This window comes from Leptopilina boulardi, unplaced genomic scaffold, assembly GCF_019393585.1.
Source record: "Leptopilina boulardi isolate dan_hultmark-lab unplaced genomic scaffold, ZJU_Lbou_2.1 LbouV2_277, whole genome shotgun sequence".
Classification (NCBI taxonomy): domain Eukaryota; kingdom Metazoa; phylum Arthropoda; class Insecta; order Hymenoptera; family Figitidae; genus Leptopilina; species Leptopilina boulardi.
In genome coordinates, this window is record NW_026137837.1 from 447,827 (window position 1) to 462,791 (window position 14,965).

General features: G+C 39.7%; 1 protein-coding gene across 1 annotated transcript; it reads right to left on the reverse strand.

The window, feature by feature from the left end:
* Positions 1 to 5,432: 5,432 nt before the first annotated feature.
* LOC127281711 (integumentary mucin C.1-like) lies at positions 5,433 to 6,593 on the reverse strand. Its single transcript, XM_051305564.1, has one exon. The coding sequence runs from the start codon at positions 6,591 to 6,593 to the stop codon at positions 5,433 to 5,435; it is 1,161 nt and encodes a 386-aa protein (XP_051161521.1).
* Between the last annotated feature and the right edge of the window lie 8,372 nt (positions 6,594 to 14,965).

Here is a 14,965-nt window from a genome sequence, read left to right on the forward strand (position 1 = left end):
TGCGAGGGCGCCAGCAGATTTTGCAGCGCTTGTCTTCCGCCACCTTGTAATTGACGGTAACGTGATGGGGCCAAGGACAATCGTTGGTTGTGAAGTCCTGGCTCAAGCATTTCTGACAAAACTTGCCAGAGTAAGGTTCAGGGCACTGTCGATAAGCGTGACTGACAATACCACAGTTGAGGCATCCTGCGAGAGCCTTGGGACGGAATCGTGGTTCACGTAACTCAGAGTAGGCTGTGAAGACTTCTTCCATTGTCTTTTTGAAGATAGTTCGCGTCTTCTTGTGTTTGGTTTCCAGGTCTTCGTAATCACTGGAAAGGCAGTTGTAGTCGTAATCGTACGACTCGATGGTCTCCTTTAACTTCTGCTCCTCAATTTTGCTGGCATTCAATTGGGCTGTGACAGTTGCCAGTTTTTCGGTAGCCTCGCGTTCGGTTAATGTGAGGCGGTATAGTTGACGATACAACTCGCTGGTCTCGTCTCGGGCCGAAGTAGCCAGTTGGTTTGGAGCAAGTGGCGATTGTTCGCGCAAGGTGCGAATCGTTTCGCGTTGATCGGACGAGAGGTGAGCTAATTGACGCTGTCTCTCTAAAAGATCATTAAGATCTGTCCGCTTGAGCACGACTAGGCCGGATTCCTCGGTGAAAAGATCAACTTCTGCGCTAGGGTTCTCGAGGTCGATTTCAGGAGCCACTGCGCGCTGAACCAGTAGCTCTGCTATATCGTCCATGAATGTAGAGCGGTTGCTTGCTGAAGCCATCGTGATCTGCAAAAGTTAATTATAACGTAGTTCGCGATCGAAGATTCTTTCGTGCAATTTTTAAATCATTGACGTGATATTTTCCGATTTTCTTTCCATGCAAATCACCAATGACAACTACCAGGGGAGATAATTTTTCTACGACCATGGCAGGTCCTTTGTAACGCGGTGCTAACTTCGAACTATAATTGCGAGCCGCATTTGATAAGGTGTTGTTTGGGTAAAACACGTAATCACCGATCTCGAAAATAACATCATTTTTTCGATTTTTGTTATAAGCTTTGATTTGTTTTTCTCCAGCTTTAATCATAATTTTTCGAATTTCAGCGTGAAGCGCATCGATTCGTCTTACGCGATCGAGCCAGTCGTTTTCAGATTCGTCAATACGTCTGTTGTTCAAATTCGTGTCGGGCAATTTTTCACCGGTGCGTCTCGGTTCGCGAGCGAAATTGAGAAAAGCGGGGGTTACGCCTAACGACGAATGGATGGTCGTATTATACGCGAATTGAATTTCTTCGATAGAAATATCCCATTCGCGATGATCAGTACCGAGTAAACTCGCGATCATCGTCTTTAAATTACGATTCACGCGTTCGACTGGGTTTGATTGTGGATGGTAAACTGGAGTCGTTCTTTGGACAGAGCCTATTTCTTGGAGAAATTCGTCCATTTTCTTGTTCTTGAACTCAGTACCGTTATCGGTCAAGAACGTTAACGGGGTACCCCAGCGATTAATAAGGGTTCTCAATGCTCGAATGATTTTCGTCGCCGTTGCTGCGGTTAGCGTGAAGCAGTCGATAAATCGCGAATAAACATCTTCACAAACTAAAATGTAATGTTTACCCGATTTCGATCGAGGGAGAGGGCCCATTATATCGAGGGAAACCGTTTCCCATGTTTCCTGAATTTTTCGAGGATACATCAATCCTTGAGGAGGAGAATTAACGGGTTTGCATTTCAAACAAATCTCGCATTCCTTGACGTATCGTCGAATGTCTTCGCGCATTCCTGGCCAATAATAGAGGTTAAGTATCGAATGATACGTTTTATTGATGCCTTGATGCGCGGACTGTGGCGTATCGTGATGCTTTGAAATTAAGGGAATGATTTCGTCTTCTCTCACGACCTTTTTCCAGGCGTTATTATCGCCAATAGTCTCTTTAAGCTGATTGGGCTTATAATAGAAAAGCTCGTCATTCGAGTCGAGTTTGTATCGTTCGAAATGAAGAGGATTTGCGCGAACGCGTTTTCGAGTAGTGTCATACCACGATTGGTCACTGACTAGATTGAGTCGCGAAGGGGGCGTTTCTACCGGGGGGTCCTCGTAAAGACGCGAAAGAGTGTCGGCTGCCTCGTTCATCGTTCCCTTTCGATGTTCGATTTTAACGCGATTCGCGGCCAATTCGAGGGCCCATCTCGCGAGTCTACCCTTAGGATCTTTTATTCCTTGCAACCAAATCAAGCTCGAGTGATCTGTGAGAACTGTGAACTCGGTTCGCTCGATATAACAGCGAAGTTTCCGGAGGGGTTCGATCACGGCCAAGCATTCCTTTTCGGTGGTAGTATAATTTACTTCCGCACCTCTCAAAGGTCTGCTCGTACACGTGATGAGGTATTCGCGGTCTTCGCCTTTTTGTGTGAGGATTGCGCCTATACAGGTATCGCTAGCGTCTGTATACAAAAGAAAAGGTAAATCGGGACGTGGCGCATTCAAAGTCAGTGCATTTTTCAATGCTTTCTTGACTTCGATGAATGCATTTTCGTGCTCTTCAGTCCAAATCCACGGTACTTTTGGACTGGCCAATTTATTCAATGGTCCCTGCACTTTTGCGATGTTGCATAAGTGCCGGTGGTACCAATTTACGGAACCATTGAATTGGCGGAGCTCCTTGCGATTTTTCGGTCGAGAGCGTTCAAGAATCGGCTCAACCTTTTTCGGATTTGGTTTCAAACCGTCTTTATCGAGAAGATAACCAAGATATTCGACCGATGACTTGGCGAAAAACGATTTTTCGCGATTTATAGACATCCCGGCGTCACGAAGGATTTTGAACACGATTTTCAAGATCTGCAGATGTTCCCCGAATGTTCTGGAGATAATAATCCAGTCATCCAGATAAGCGTGGACTTGGTCGACAAATCTTTCGGGAAGATCGTGTTCTCGCACGTACTCAACGAATTTTTCCTTCAAACGATCCGTAAATGCCTGAAAAGTGGCTGGCGCATTGGTGAGGCCGAAAGGCATTCTCACCCATTCGAACTGTCCACGACCGGGGACTATGAAGGCGGTATATTCACGCGACTTCGGGTCAATTGGTATGTGGTGGAACGCGTCCGTCAGATCGATTGTGCTAATTATATTAGCTTCCGATAATGCGTCGAGGATCGAATCCATTCGCGGTAATGGGTACGCCGATTTTTTTTGTGACTTTGTTGAGTCTTCTATAGTCTATACAGACTCTGAGCTTCCCATCCTTTCGATAGGTAAGCAACGCGGGACTTGCGAAGCGACCGTTGCTTCTGCGAATAAATTTTCTTTCGATATATTTATCGATTTGCGCGTTTATTATTTTGTCGGCTTCTAGGCTACGTCGATATGGTTTTATTTTAAAAGGCGTTTCGTCGGTCAGCTCGATAACGTGTGTCGTTAAGTCGCTGACGATACCCGTATACGCGGCGAAGTTTGATAATTCTTCGTGCAAGAATTTATCGAGTGTTTCTTTTTGTTCGGGGGTTAATTCTATTAACTGTGCCGAATTTATGAAACTAAATTCATCGGTTCGAGAAGTAAAGAGGTGTCGTTTTTCTGACCCTTCTATGGACCAATAACCTCGTATGGCATTTATAACAACTTTCCATGAGGTTATAATGTCCATGCCTAATATAATTGGTGTGGTGAGTCCGTCCATGACTGCAAACTACAATTCGCCGTTACAATCGTCGATTGTAATATCAAATTTAGCCGAATAGCGAGGCGCGGCCACGTGATCGCGTTGTGCGAGTTGCACGCCGGCGCGCGTTATTTCGTCGTAAATTGGAGAACCGTTAGCTAATCTTCTTATTTCATCGAATAATTCGCCCGACATAAAGGTGCGATCGCTACCCGTGTCGAGAAGTCCTTTAAAGACTCTATTGCCTATCTTAATTAGCGTGGTAATCGTACTACGCTTTTGAGACGGTAAGGGCGATGCGGGCCCTTTTTCTACCATGTGGTCCAATTCTCTTTTTATCAATAAAAGAATATTAGAAGGACCTGGAGAGGGTATTGACGCAAACGAGGATATATTCGCTCCCACCACGTTCTTTTCGTCGGTAGGAGGGGTATCCTCGTCTGAGTCTTCATACTCCGTTTCAGATGCCGTATGGTAGCATTTGCCCCAATCGCAGTCGGAATCGCTAGCGCAATCTTTGTTGGCCGATGCTTGATTGAGCGTTGAGGCATTTTCAAAGAGGCGCGTTGACTCGACTGTGGTGTGGCTGCAGCCAGGCGTTGCGTTGTCGTCGATTATCGCGTTTAAATTTGGCGTTGATAGTTTATTCGAATTTCCGATTTCTTTTGGAAAATTGCCAGGGAGATTTAATCTCTCCTGGCTTCCCTCTCGTTTTTTGATTGCTGAGGGTTGCCCTGATAAGGGGTATTCGGAAAATCGCGATTATAATTATTATACCACGGGTGTGGAGGCGGTGGTTGTTGCGGCCCGTGTGGCGGTGAATACGGCCCTGGAGCCTGAGCGCCACAATGACAATTCGGTGGACATTGATTCGTGAATTGGTGGGGGTGACCGTAACCGGAATTTGGGTAGCCTCTATGGCCATTCCAACCACCTCGATTTCCTCTACCGCGGTTATTTGATCGGTAACCGACCCTATTATCGTTTTTATTTTTTTTATCGTCTCGATCGTCGCGATCGTGATTTTTACGCGTCGATGATCTGCGTCTTCCTCCCCCCTTCCGAGACGAAACGGAACATGAGGAGCGAGAAGAACTAGAAGAAGAGCGATGACGCGATTTGCGCGAAAGAGGGGGGGTTTTGGATGGTTTTTCCGATTTATTATCGCTATCTATTTTTGAGTTCTCGCTTTTTGGAAGTTTTGCTTCTAAACTTTTTATTTGTTGTTTGTAAATCTCGACTTTGTTAAGATTTGCCTCTGGTTCTTTCTTTTTATTAATTTGCGCTTTCTTAACTGTAGTTTCCGCTTTTTGGTCTTGTTTGGGCGGGGTTTCGACTTTTTCATCGATTTTGGGCGATTGCTCGTCGATCGCGTTCAATTGTGATTTCCCGCGCGTGGAATTTCGTTTTTTTGAATCATATTCACGGAGTTTTGTCGAGAGTTTCATCGTCTCGATCTTATCTTCGTATTTATGAATTTTTTGAACGAGTCCGTCAAAAGTTGTAAACGAGTCCCTGTGAAAATGAATGATTAATTCTGCGTGGAGCGCAGAATAAATCTTATCGAGTTGACTGGCTTCGGGCACTTTTTGTTGTAATTTGTTAAAAAGTGCACTTATTCTTATTACAAACTCGATGCCAGATTCTTTTTCTGTTTGAACCGCGCGTTGGATCTTGTTTGTGATCTGTTGATCATCGTTAAGGTCACCGAACGTGAGCAAAAATCGTGTGGAAAAGTCTGCCCAAGTGTGCCAACTATTTCGGAAAGTGACAAACCACGTCTACGCGTGGTCAGAGAAAACCATCGATAACGCCTGTAGAACGTCGTTCGGATTTACAGCTGTCGCGAGCATTCGAATTTCGAATTCGTTTATAAAATCAGTGGCGTCCAATTTACCTGGGTATTTAAGGTCCCATGATTTTATAATTTTTAATAAATTCGGTAGGGCAGTTCGCGGTGCTGGCTGTGGCGGTGCGATAGGCGTTGGAATGTTCGTGGTTCCGCTGGGTCCCGGAGTTGGAAGGGTGTTATCGAAATAGGTGGGGGTGGTTTGGAACTGCAGTTGACGTGATTGTATGGGTGGTCCTCGAGAAAGCGGGGTGGCGGTTTTTAGGGAAGGTAAGCTATATGTCGGCTGTGTCCCCGTGCCAAGCGATGTTAGAGTACCTGTAGTTGTCGTTGTCACTGTCGTGGTTGTGGTGGTGGGGGGAAGACATGTCAAATGGGGCATGTGTTCCCCTGTAGTGTCGAATGCCCATCGAGAATCGTGCCAAGGCGATTGATTTTGTTTCAGGTGAATATCTGAAACTTGTCGCGAGAGATTTTCGATAGCTTTATTTAATTCGAAACGGGTTGATTTTAAGGCTTGTGAATTTTCGACTTGATGACTTGTTATCATTTCCATGGTGGTTTCTTTAAATTCGTATAATTCTTTTCGATTTTGAGTTTGAAAACTTTCGAGTCGAGAAGAAGCCGAATTCAAATGTGTTTTCAACATTTGTTGAATCGATTGTTCGAAACGATCATTGTTTCGAATTTGGTCAGCGCGATATTCCGCGAGAGTGCGATCTATTCGTTCCGCCGTGACAGGTGTTCGCAAACCTGTCGCTCTCGTACGTCGTGTGAGGAGACTGGTTTTGGGAACTGTCGTTTGACGTTTGCGTCTACGCATTGTGTTTGGATTCGTATCTGACATGTCCATGTGTTGGCTTTGTGTATCGACTTGAATGTTTTGTTTTTGTTCCGAAATATTCGTATTGTTTTGATTTGTTGCCATCGCCAGAATGCTTGTATTCTCTTCGAGATTAGGGTTGGTGGTGGGGAGACCGGTCGGTGAACGCGCGAGTTGGGTTGTCGGCTGAAAGGCAGCTGACGTCACGGAACGCGTGTTGGGTCGGTTGTTTCCCCCTTCCTTTGGTCCTCTTTCAGTTGTGTTGGTCATTTGTAATTTAAAAAAAGAATTTTTTTTTTTGTAAAAAAAGAAAAAATTTTGTAAACTTGTTGAAAATAAATAAAAAAAATCGAATTTTAATTTTTATATTAAAAAGTAGTTTTTATTTTATTAATTCAAAAAATTTTTAATTTTGATTTGAAATTTTATTTAATTCGATGTCGAAATTTTATTTCTCGTTGAATTATCTATTCTATGACCAAGCTGGTAAGAAAGAAAAAAAAAGGTCTCCAATTCTCGGAAAGAGACTATAGTTTGTTTACCTCGAGCGATCGAGATCGAGATTACGCATTTTCGGATGTCGAAAATAAAATCATGGAATTAAATTAAATTATTTTCCATGGTATTTGTCACTGGTTTACAAATTGTTATAATTTGATAATTTATAAAAAGCGAAGCAGTAATCGTGCACGAAAAAAGCGAAAAAGCGTGCTAAAAAAAAAATTTTCAATCCAAGTGAAATAAGCGAGAGTGAGAGAGAGCGAGTATATACATATATTTATTTTTTTTTGTCATTCATGCATTCATTATAGATTTATTTTAATCGTTGTGGAAATTCCGTTCAAGATTTCTAATATTTTTCCCGATTTAATTGAGAAGGAAATTTGTTCGAATTTTTCACAATACGCGATTAATCGATTTCGATAAAAAAACATTAGAAAAGTCTCGATTCACGGCTGTGGAAAAGACCGCATGTCGCCGCCAGTTTGGGGTTATGTGCGAAATTTTCCACGCACGAGATCGAGAAAAGTTGACTGAAAAGTCGTATGAAATTAGAAGAAAAAAAGTTTTTACAAGGGAACAAAAATATTGTTATCGATATATTTTTTTTTTGGCTTGTAAAAAAAACACGTTGGGCGCCAAAAATGTGACAAACTTCGCGAGATTTAATAATATTAATTAGTATCAAATTTGCGTGGGAACGACTCCTTGCGATTTTTCGGTCGAGAGCGTTCAAGAATCGGCTCAACCTTTTTCGGATTTGGTTTCAAACCGTCTTTATCGAGAAGATAACCAAGATATTCGACCGATGACTTGGCGAAAAACGATTTTTCGCGATTTATAGACATCCCGGCGTCACGAAGGATTTTGAACACGATTTTCAAGATCTGCAGATGTTCCCCGAATGTTCTGGAGATAATAATCCAGTCATCCAGATAAGCGTGGACTTGGTCGACAAATCTTTCGGGAAGATCGTGTTCTCGCACGTACTCAACGAATTTTTCCTTCAAACGATCCGTAAATGCCTGAAAAGTGGCTGGCGCATTGGTGAGGCCGAAAGGCATTCTCACCCATTCGAACTGTCCACGACCGGGGACTATGAAGGCGGTATATTCACGCGACTTCGGGTCAATTGGTATGTGGTGGAACGCGTCCGTCAGATCGATTGTGCTAATTATATTAGCTTCCGATAATGCGTCGAGGATCGAATCCATTCGCGGTAATGGGTACGCCGATTTTTTTTGTGACTTTGTTGAGTCTTCTATAGTCTATACAGACTCTGGGCTTCCCATCCTTTCGATAGGTAAGCAACGCGGGACTTGCGAAGCGACCGTTGCTTCTGCGAATAAATTTTCTTTCGATATATTTATCGATTTGCGCGTTTATTATTTTGTCGGCTTCTAGGCTACGTCGATATGGTTTTATTTTAAAAGGCGTTTCGTCGGTCAGCTCGATAACGTGTGTCGTTAAGTCGCTGACGATACCCGTATACGCGGCGAAGTTTGATAATTCTTCGTGCAAGAATTTATCGAGTGTTTCTTTTTGTTCGGGGGTTAATTCTATTAACTGTGCCGAATTTATGAAACTAAATTCATCGGTTTGAGAAGTAAAGAGGTGTCGTTTTTCTGACCCTTCTATGGACCAATAACCTCGTATGGCATTTATAACAACTTTCCATGAGGTTATAATGTCCATGCCTAATATAATTGGTGTGGTGAGTCCGTCCATGACTGCAAACTACAATTCTCCGTTACAATCGTCGATTGTAATATCAAATTTAGCCGAATAGCGAGGCGCGGCCACGTGATCGCGTTGTGCGAGTTGCACGCCGGCGCGCGTTATTTCGTCGTAAATTGGAGAACCGTTAGCTAATCTTCTTATTTCATCGAATAATTCGCCCGAATTAGAAAAGTCTCGATTCACGGCTGTGGAAAAGACCGCATGTCGCCGCCAGTTTGGGGTTATGTGCGAAATTTTCCACGCACGAGATCGAGAAAAGTTGACTGAAAAGTCGTATGAAATTAGAAGAAAAAAAGTTTTTACAAGGGAACAAAAATATTGTTATCGATATATTTTTTTTTTGGCTTGTAAAAAAAAACACGTTGGGCGCCAAAAATGTGACAAACTTCGCGAGATTTAATAATATTAATTAGTATCAAATTTGCGTGGGAACGACTCGCGATAGTCGAACACAAAAAAAACAAAATTTCCACAATGCAGTGTGCGAGAACACGAGAAGATGCAGTGCGAGAGGATGGCCAGAGCAGCAGCGAGATAAGATCCTCAATGATGGAATGTACAGATCAAACGGATTTCCCGGTGATGAATTCTTGACTGGACCTGGTGAACCTAATAGATTGGCCAATTAATCCTCCACTTGCACTACGAACTAGATCAATAATAAATATTATAACAACAACAATTTATCAATCGAATAAGACACTTTAATTAATGAAAAAGAAGGTTACAATCGTGGATTGTCAACAGTTCGATGCGTAACAATATAACGCTCGCGTCTCTCTGTCCGTCGATCAGCCGGCGGGGTCGAGAGCGTCGTCAAAGTCCCAAAAAAGGCATCGCTGTGCCCTCTGTGGGTCAAGTAATATAATAGGTGTAACATTGAGGATGTTACGCAGGGGCAATCATTTGATGGAGACGTTCATTAAGAATAAATAGTAACCCCGTTCGTTACAACCATTTCATCACCACGTGGTACTTAAATTATTTATATAAACCTTTAATTTTTGAACGCATTTAAATAATTCAAATTAAATTTTGAGTAAATAAGGGGACGTACATATAATACGTCACGCAGAAAGGGGAGAGGGGGTCAATGATTCGTGACGAAGTGTGACATGGGGAAAAGGGGGGTAGTTCTATCGTTATGTCACACTTTTTTAAAAGTGTGTAGAACGACTAAAACTGTTTTTCAAATTTTTGGAGTGCATTTCTTTTTTCTTTTATAGAAAAATTCTGTCGGTCTTAAGGGGGATCCTACTTAAAAAGGCCTAAAAATAGCGCTTTTTTAAGAATTTTTTAAATAAGAAATAGTGCACTTATGCATTTTCAAAAGAGAAAATATAAGATATATATTTTTATTTAAATATTGTCAACAATTATATCGGACGATCTGATTTATAAATAAAACAAGTTAAATTTGCTTTAAACTATTTAATATTTATCATATTTTAAATTATATCTACACGGAAAAAAAGTACAATTGAATCGGAGAATTTTTTTGCTATAACAACTAAACATTTCGTGAATATCACTGGAATAGCCATATTGAATTTTAGTCGAAAACAACGTAACCTTAAAATGACAGATATTATTAAAATTGTGTAAAGAATAATATTAAATGCGCATTTTTAAATCCTTTCAATCCTAGGTTACAAATTATAACCAATGAAAAGTAAATTGTTGAAATTAGTATTATTTTAAAATTGATAAATCGCAAAACTTGACACTTTATTAAAGAAATATTTCTTGGCAAGAACGGTAAATTACCAAATATTTCCAATATGGCTGAATAGCTAGATTCCACCTAAATTCACTTTAGCTGAATCGACTAAACATTCGGCTATTGTGCAAAGCTTAATTCACTATGTTGGCAGTGTTGTTCTTTATATTTATTATATTCCCAATATAGCTCGTTCGCTATCATAAAATTTTTTTCCGTGTATTGTTATATTAAATATATGCTAACTTTTCTAATGTAATGGAGTAGAAAATTTTCACATGTGTGATGTGACGTTGTAGGGCGAGGGGAGTTCAAAGTTTGTGACTAAATGTGACATGGGGGGAGGGGAGTCAAAAATGGGCAAAAATCGCGTGACGTATTATGTGTACGACCCCTAAGTAATGTATGTATGTATGTATGTATGTATGGATTTATTATACTGAAGGAAAATTAAAGACATAATTTATTTACAAGGTTTAAACCAACCAGCTGCATTAAAAAACGACAAACCCGAAAAATCAAGGAATGAAAAAAACCGTACTCACATTGATTTTGCAACAGCGGGTTCATCAAAAGATGAACCTGCAAAAAAAAAAAAAAAAAAAGAGTAAAAAACAAATTGAGCGTGCTTTGGCATATAAAACCCTTCAAAAAGAAAGAAAAAGGGAAATTAGACGAATTCAAAAAGCAAAGAGGTTAAAGGAACTTAGACAATTTAAGTAAATTAGCCGTTAATTCAAAAACTTTTATTACTTGTTTTATTCGTTACCTTGTACATTCGCCAAAAATGAACGATAAAGTTAATTAAGATTAAGATTAAGTTAATTACGATTAAGTTAATTAATTAGTTAAGTTATTTTCTTGGGTACATTTCCAAACAAAGAAAAAATCAATTTTTTTGATCATCTAAATTGGGATCTCCTTAAATAAGGTTCAACTAACAAATTGTCCCATTTAAACTTAAGCGACTTATATCCAATAGAGTTTATAAGACTTTTTTTTTATTACATATGTAGATAAAAATCATTTTACAAAAATTGATTTCATAAATTAAAAATATTATAAATAGATAATACTACCAACAGAATGCCTCAGATGCATAAATCTCTGTCAATATAGGTGAATAAAGCAAATTTCGCGCCCCTCATGAGCCTGGGATTTTTTCCGACATGTTAGTTATTCTAAACGAGAGATTTGACATCTATAAGCGAGAGTTTAAATAAAAAAATATTGCTCGATGCATACGGCAAAAAGCAGACTATCAATAAACCGCAAATGTACTCCAGAGGATTTTACTTCAATTACAACTACCCTAAAATACACTAAAAAGAATACCCAATAGGTAGTCAGGCAAATGCGGAAATCCAATCTTTGGAAGTGAAACTGTAGGCGCAGCAGTTAATAAGTTATATTAACACAAAGCTAGTCAGTATATCAAAATACAAACGACATTCTAAGTGGATATGTGACACAATATCAAACTCTACACTGTAATCACTTAATGAAGCCTGTTCCTCCGAAAACACAAGGTTAGTCAGTATTTCTTAATACAAACGGCATTCTAAGTGGTTATGTGACACACTATCAAACTCTACACTGTAATCAGTAAATGAAACTTACGCTTCCGCGAATCCAAGTCTACTTAGTTTTTCTTAATACAAACGTCATTCTAAGTGGTTATGTGACACTATCAAACTCTACATTTTAATCAGTAAACGAAACTTACGCTTCCGCGAACCCAAATCTACTCAGTTTTTCTTAATACAAACGGCATTCTAAGTGGTTATGTGACACACTATCAAACTCTACACTGTAATCAGTAAACGAAATTTAAGCTTCCGCGAACCCAAGTCTACTCAGTTTTTCTTAATACAAACGTCATTCTAAGTGGTTATGTGACACACTATCAAACTCTACATTGTAATCAGTAAACGAAACTTACGCTTCCGCGAACCCAAGTCTACTGAGTTTTTCTTAATACAAACGGCATTCTAAGTGTATATTTGACACAACTTCAAACTCTACACTGTAATCACTTAATGAAGCCTGTTCCTCCGTAAACACAAGGTTAGTCAGTATTTCTTAATACAAACGGCATTCTAAGTGGTTATGTGACACACTATCAAACTCTACATTGTAATCAGTAAACGAAACTTACGCTTCCGCGAACCCAAGTCTACTCAGTTTTTCTTAATACAAACGGCATTCTAAGTGTATATTTGACACAACTTCAAACTCTACACTGTAATCACTTAATGAAGCCTGTTCCTCCGTGAACACAAGGTTAGTCAGTATTTCTTAATACAAACGGCATTCTAAGTGGTTATGTGACACACTATCAAACTCTACACTGTAAGCAGTAAACGAAACTTACGCTTCCGCGAACCCAAGTATACTCAGTTTTTCTTAATACAAACGGCATTCTAAGTGTAGATTTGACACAACTTCAAACTCTACACTGTAATCACTTAATGAACCCTGTTCCTCCGTGAACCCAAGTCTACTCAGTATTTCTTAATACAAACGGCATTCTAAGTGGTTATGTGACACACTATCAAACTCTACACTGTAATCAGTAAACGAAATTTAAGCTTCCGCGAACCCAAGTCTACTCAGTTTTTCTTAATACAAACGTCATTCTAAGTGGTTATGTGACACTATCAAACTCTACATTTTAATCAGTAAACGAAACTTACGCTTCCGCGAACCTAAGTCTACTCAGTTTTTCTTAATACAAACGGCATTCTAAGTGTAGATTTGACACAACTTCAAACTCTACACTGTAATCACTTAATGAAGCCTGTTCCTCCGTAAACACAAGGTTAGTCAGTATTTCTTAATACAAACGGCATTTTAAGTGGTTATGTGACACACTATCAAACTCTACATTGTAATCAGTGAACGAAACTTACGCTTCCGCGAACCCAAGTCTACTCAGTTTTTCTTAATACAAACGGCATTCTAAGTGTATATTTGACACAACTTCAAACTCTACACTGTAATCACTTAATGAAGCCTGTTCCTCCGTGAACACAAGGTTAGTCAGTATTTCTTAATACAAACGGCATTCTAAGTGGTTATGTGACACACTATCAAACTCTACACTGTAATCAGTAAACGAAATTTAAGCTTCCGCGAACCCAAGTCTACTCAGTTTTTCTTAATACAAACGTCATTCTAAGTGGTTATGTGACACACTATCAAACTCTACATTGTAATCAGTAAACGAAACTTACGCTTCCGCGAACCCAAGTCTACTGAGTTTTTCTTAATACAAACGGCATTCTAAGTGTATATTTGACACAACTTCAAACTCTACACTGTAATCACTTAATGAAGCCTGTTCCTCCGTAAACACAAGGTTAGTCAGTATTTCTTAATACAAACGGCATTCTAAGTGGCTATGTGACACACTATCAAACTCTACATTGTAATCAGTAAACGAAACTTACGCTTCCGCGAACCCAAGTATTCTCAGTTTTTCTTAATACAAACGGCATTCTAAGTGTAGATTTGACACAACTTCAAACTCTACACTGTAATCAGTAAACGAAATTTAAGCTTCCGCGAACCCAAGTCTACTCAGTTTTTCTTAATACAAACGTCATTCTAAGTGGTTATGTGACACACTATCAAACTCTACATTGTAATCAGTAAACGAAACTTACGCTTCCGCGACCCCAAGTCTACTCAGTATTTCTTAATACAAACGGCATTCTAAGTGGTTATGTGACACACTATCAAACTCTACACTGTAATCAGTAAACGAAATTTAAGCTTCCGCGAACCCAAGTCTACTCAGTTTTTCTTAATACAAACGTCATTCTAAGTGGTTATGTGACACACTATCAAACTCTACATTGTAATCAGTAAACGAAACTTACGCTTCCGCGAACCCAAGTCTACTCAGTTTTTCTTAATACAAACGGCATTCTAAGTGTATATTTGACACAACTTCAAACTCTACACTGTAATCACTTAATGAAGCCTGTTCCTCCGTAAACACAAGGTTAGACACTATTTCTTAATACAAACGGCATTCTAAGTGGTTATGTGACACACTATCAAACTCTACACTGTAATCAGTAAACGAAATTTAAGCTTCCGCGAACCCAAGTCTACTCAGTATTTCTTAATACAAACGGCATTCTAAGTGGTTATGTGACACACTATCAAACTCTACACTGTAATCAGTAAACGAAATTTAAGCTTCCGCGAACCCAAGTCTACTCAGTTTTTCTTAATACAAACGTCATTCTAAGTGGTTATGTGACACACTATCAAACTCTACATTGTAATCAGTAAACGAAACTTACGCTTCCGCGAACCCAAGTCTACTCAGTTTTTCTTAATACAAACGGCATTCTAAGTGTATATTTGACACAACTTCAAACTCTACACTGTAATCACTTAATGAAGCCTGTTCCTCCGTAAACACAAGGTTAGTCAGTATTTCTTAATACAAACGGCATTCTAAGTGGTTATGTGACACACTATCAAACTCTACATTGTAATCAGTAAACGAATCTTACGCTTCCGCGAACCCAAGTCTACTCAGTTTTTCTTAATACAAACGGCATTCTAAGTGGTTATGTGACACACTATCAAACTCTACACTGTAATCAGTAAACGAAATTTAAGCTTTCTCGAACCCAAGTCTACTCAGTTTTTCTTAATACAA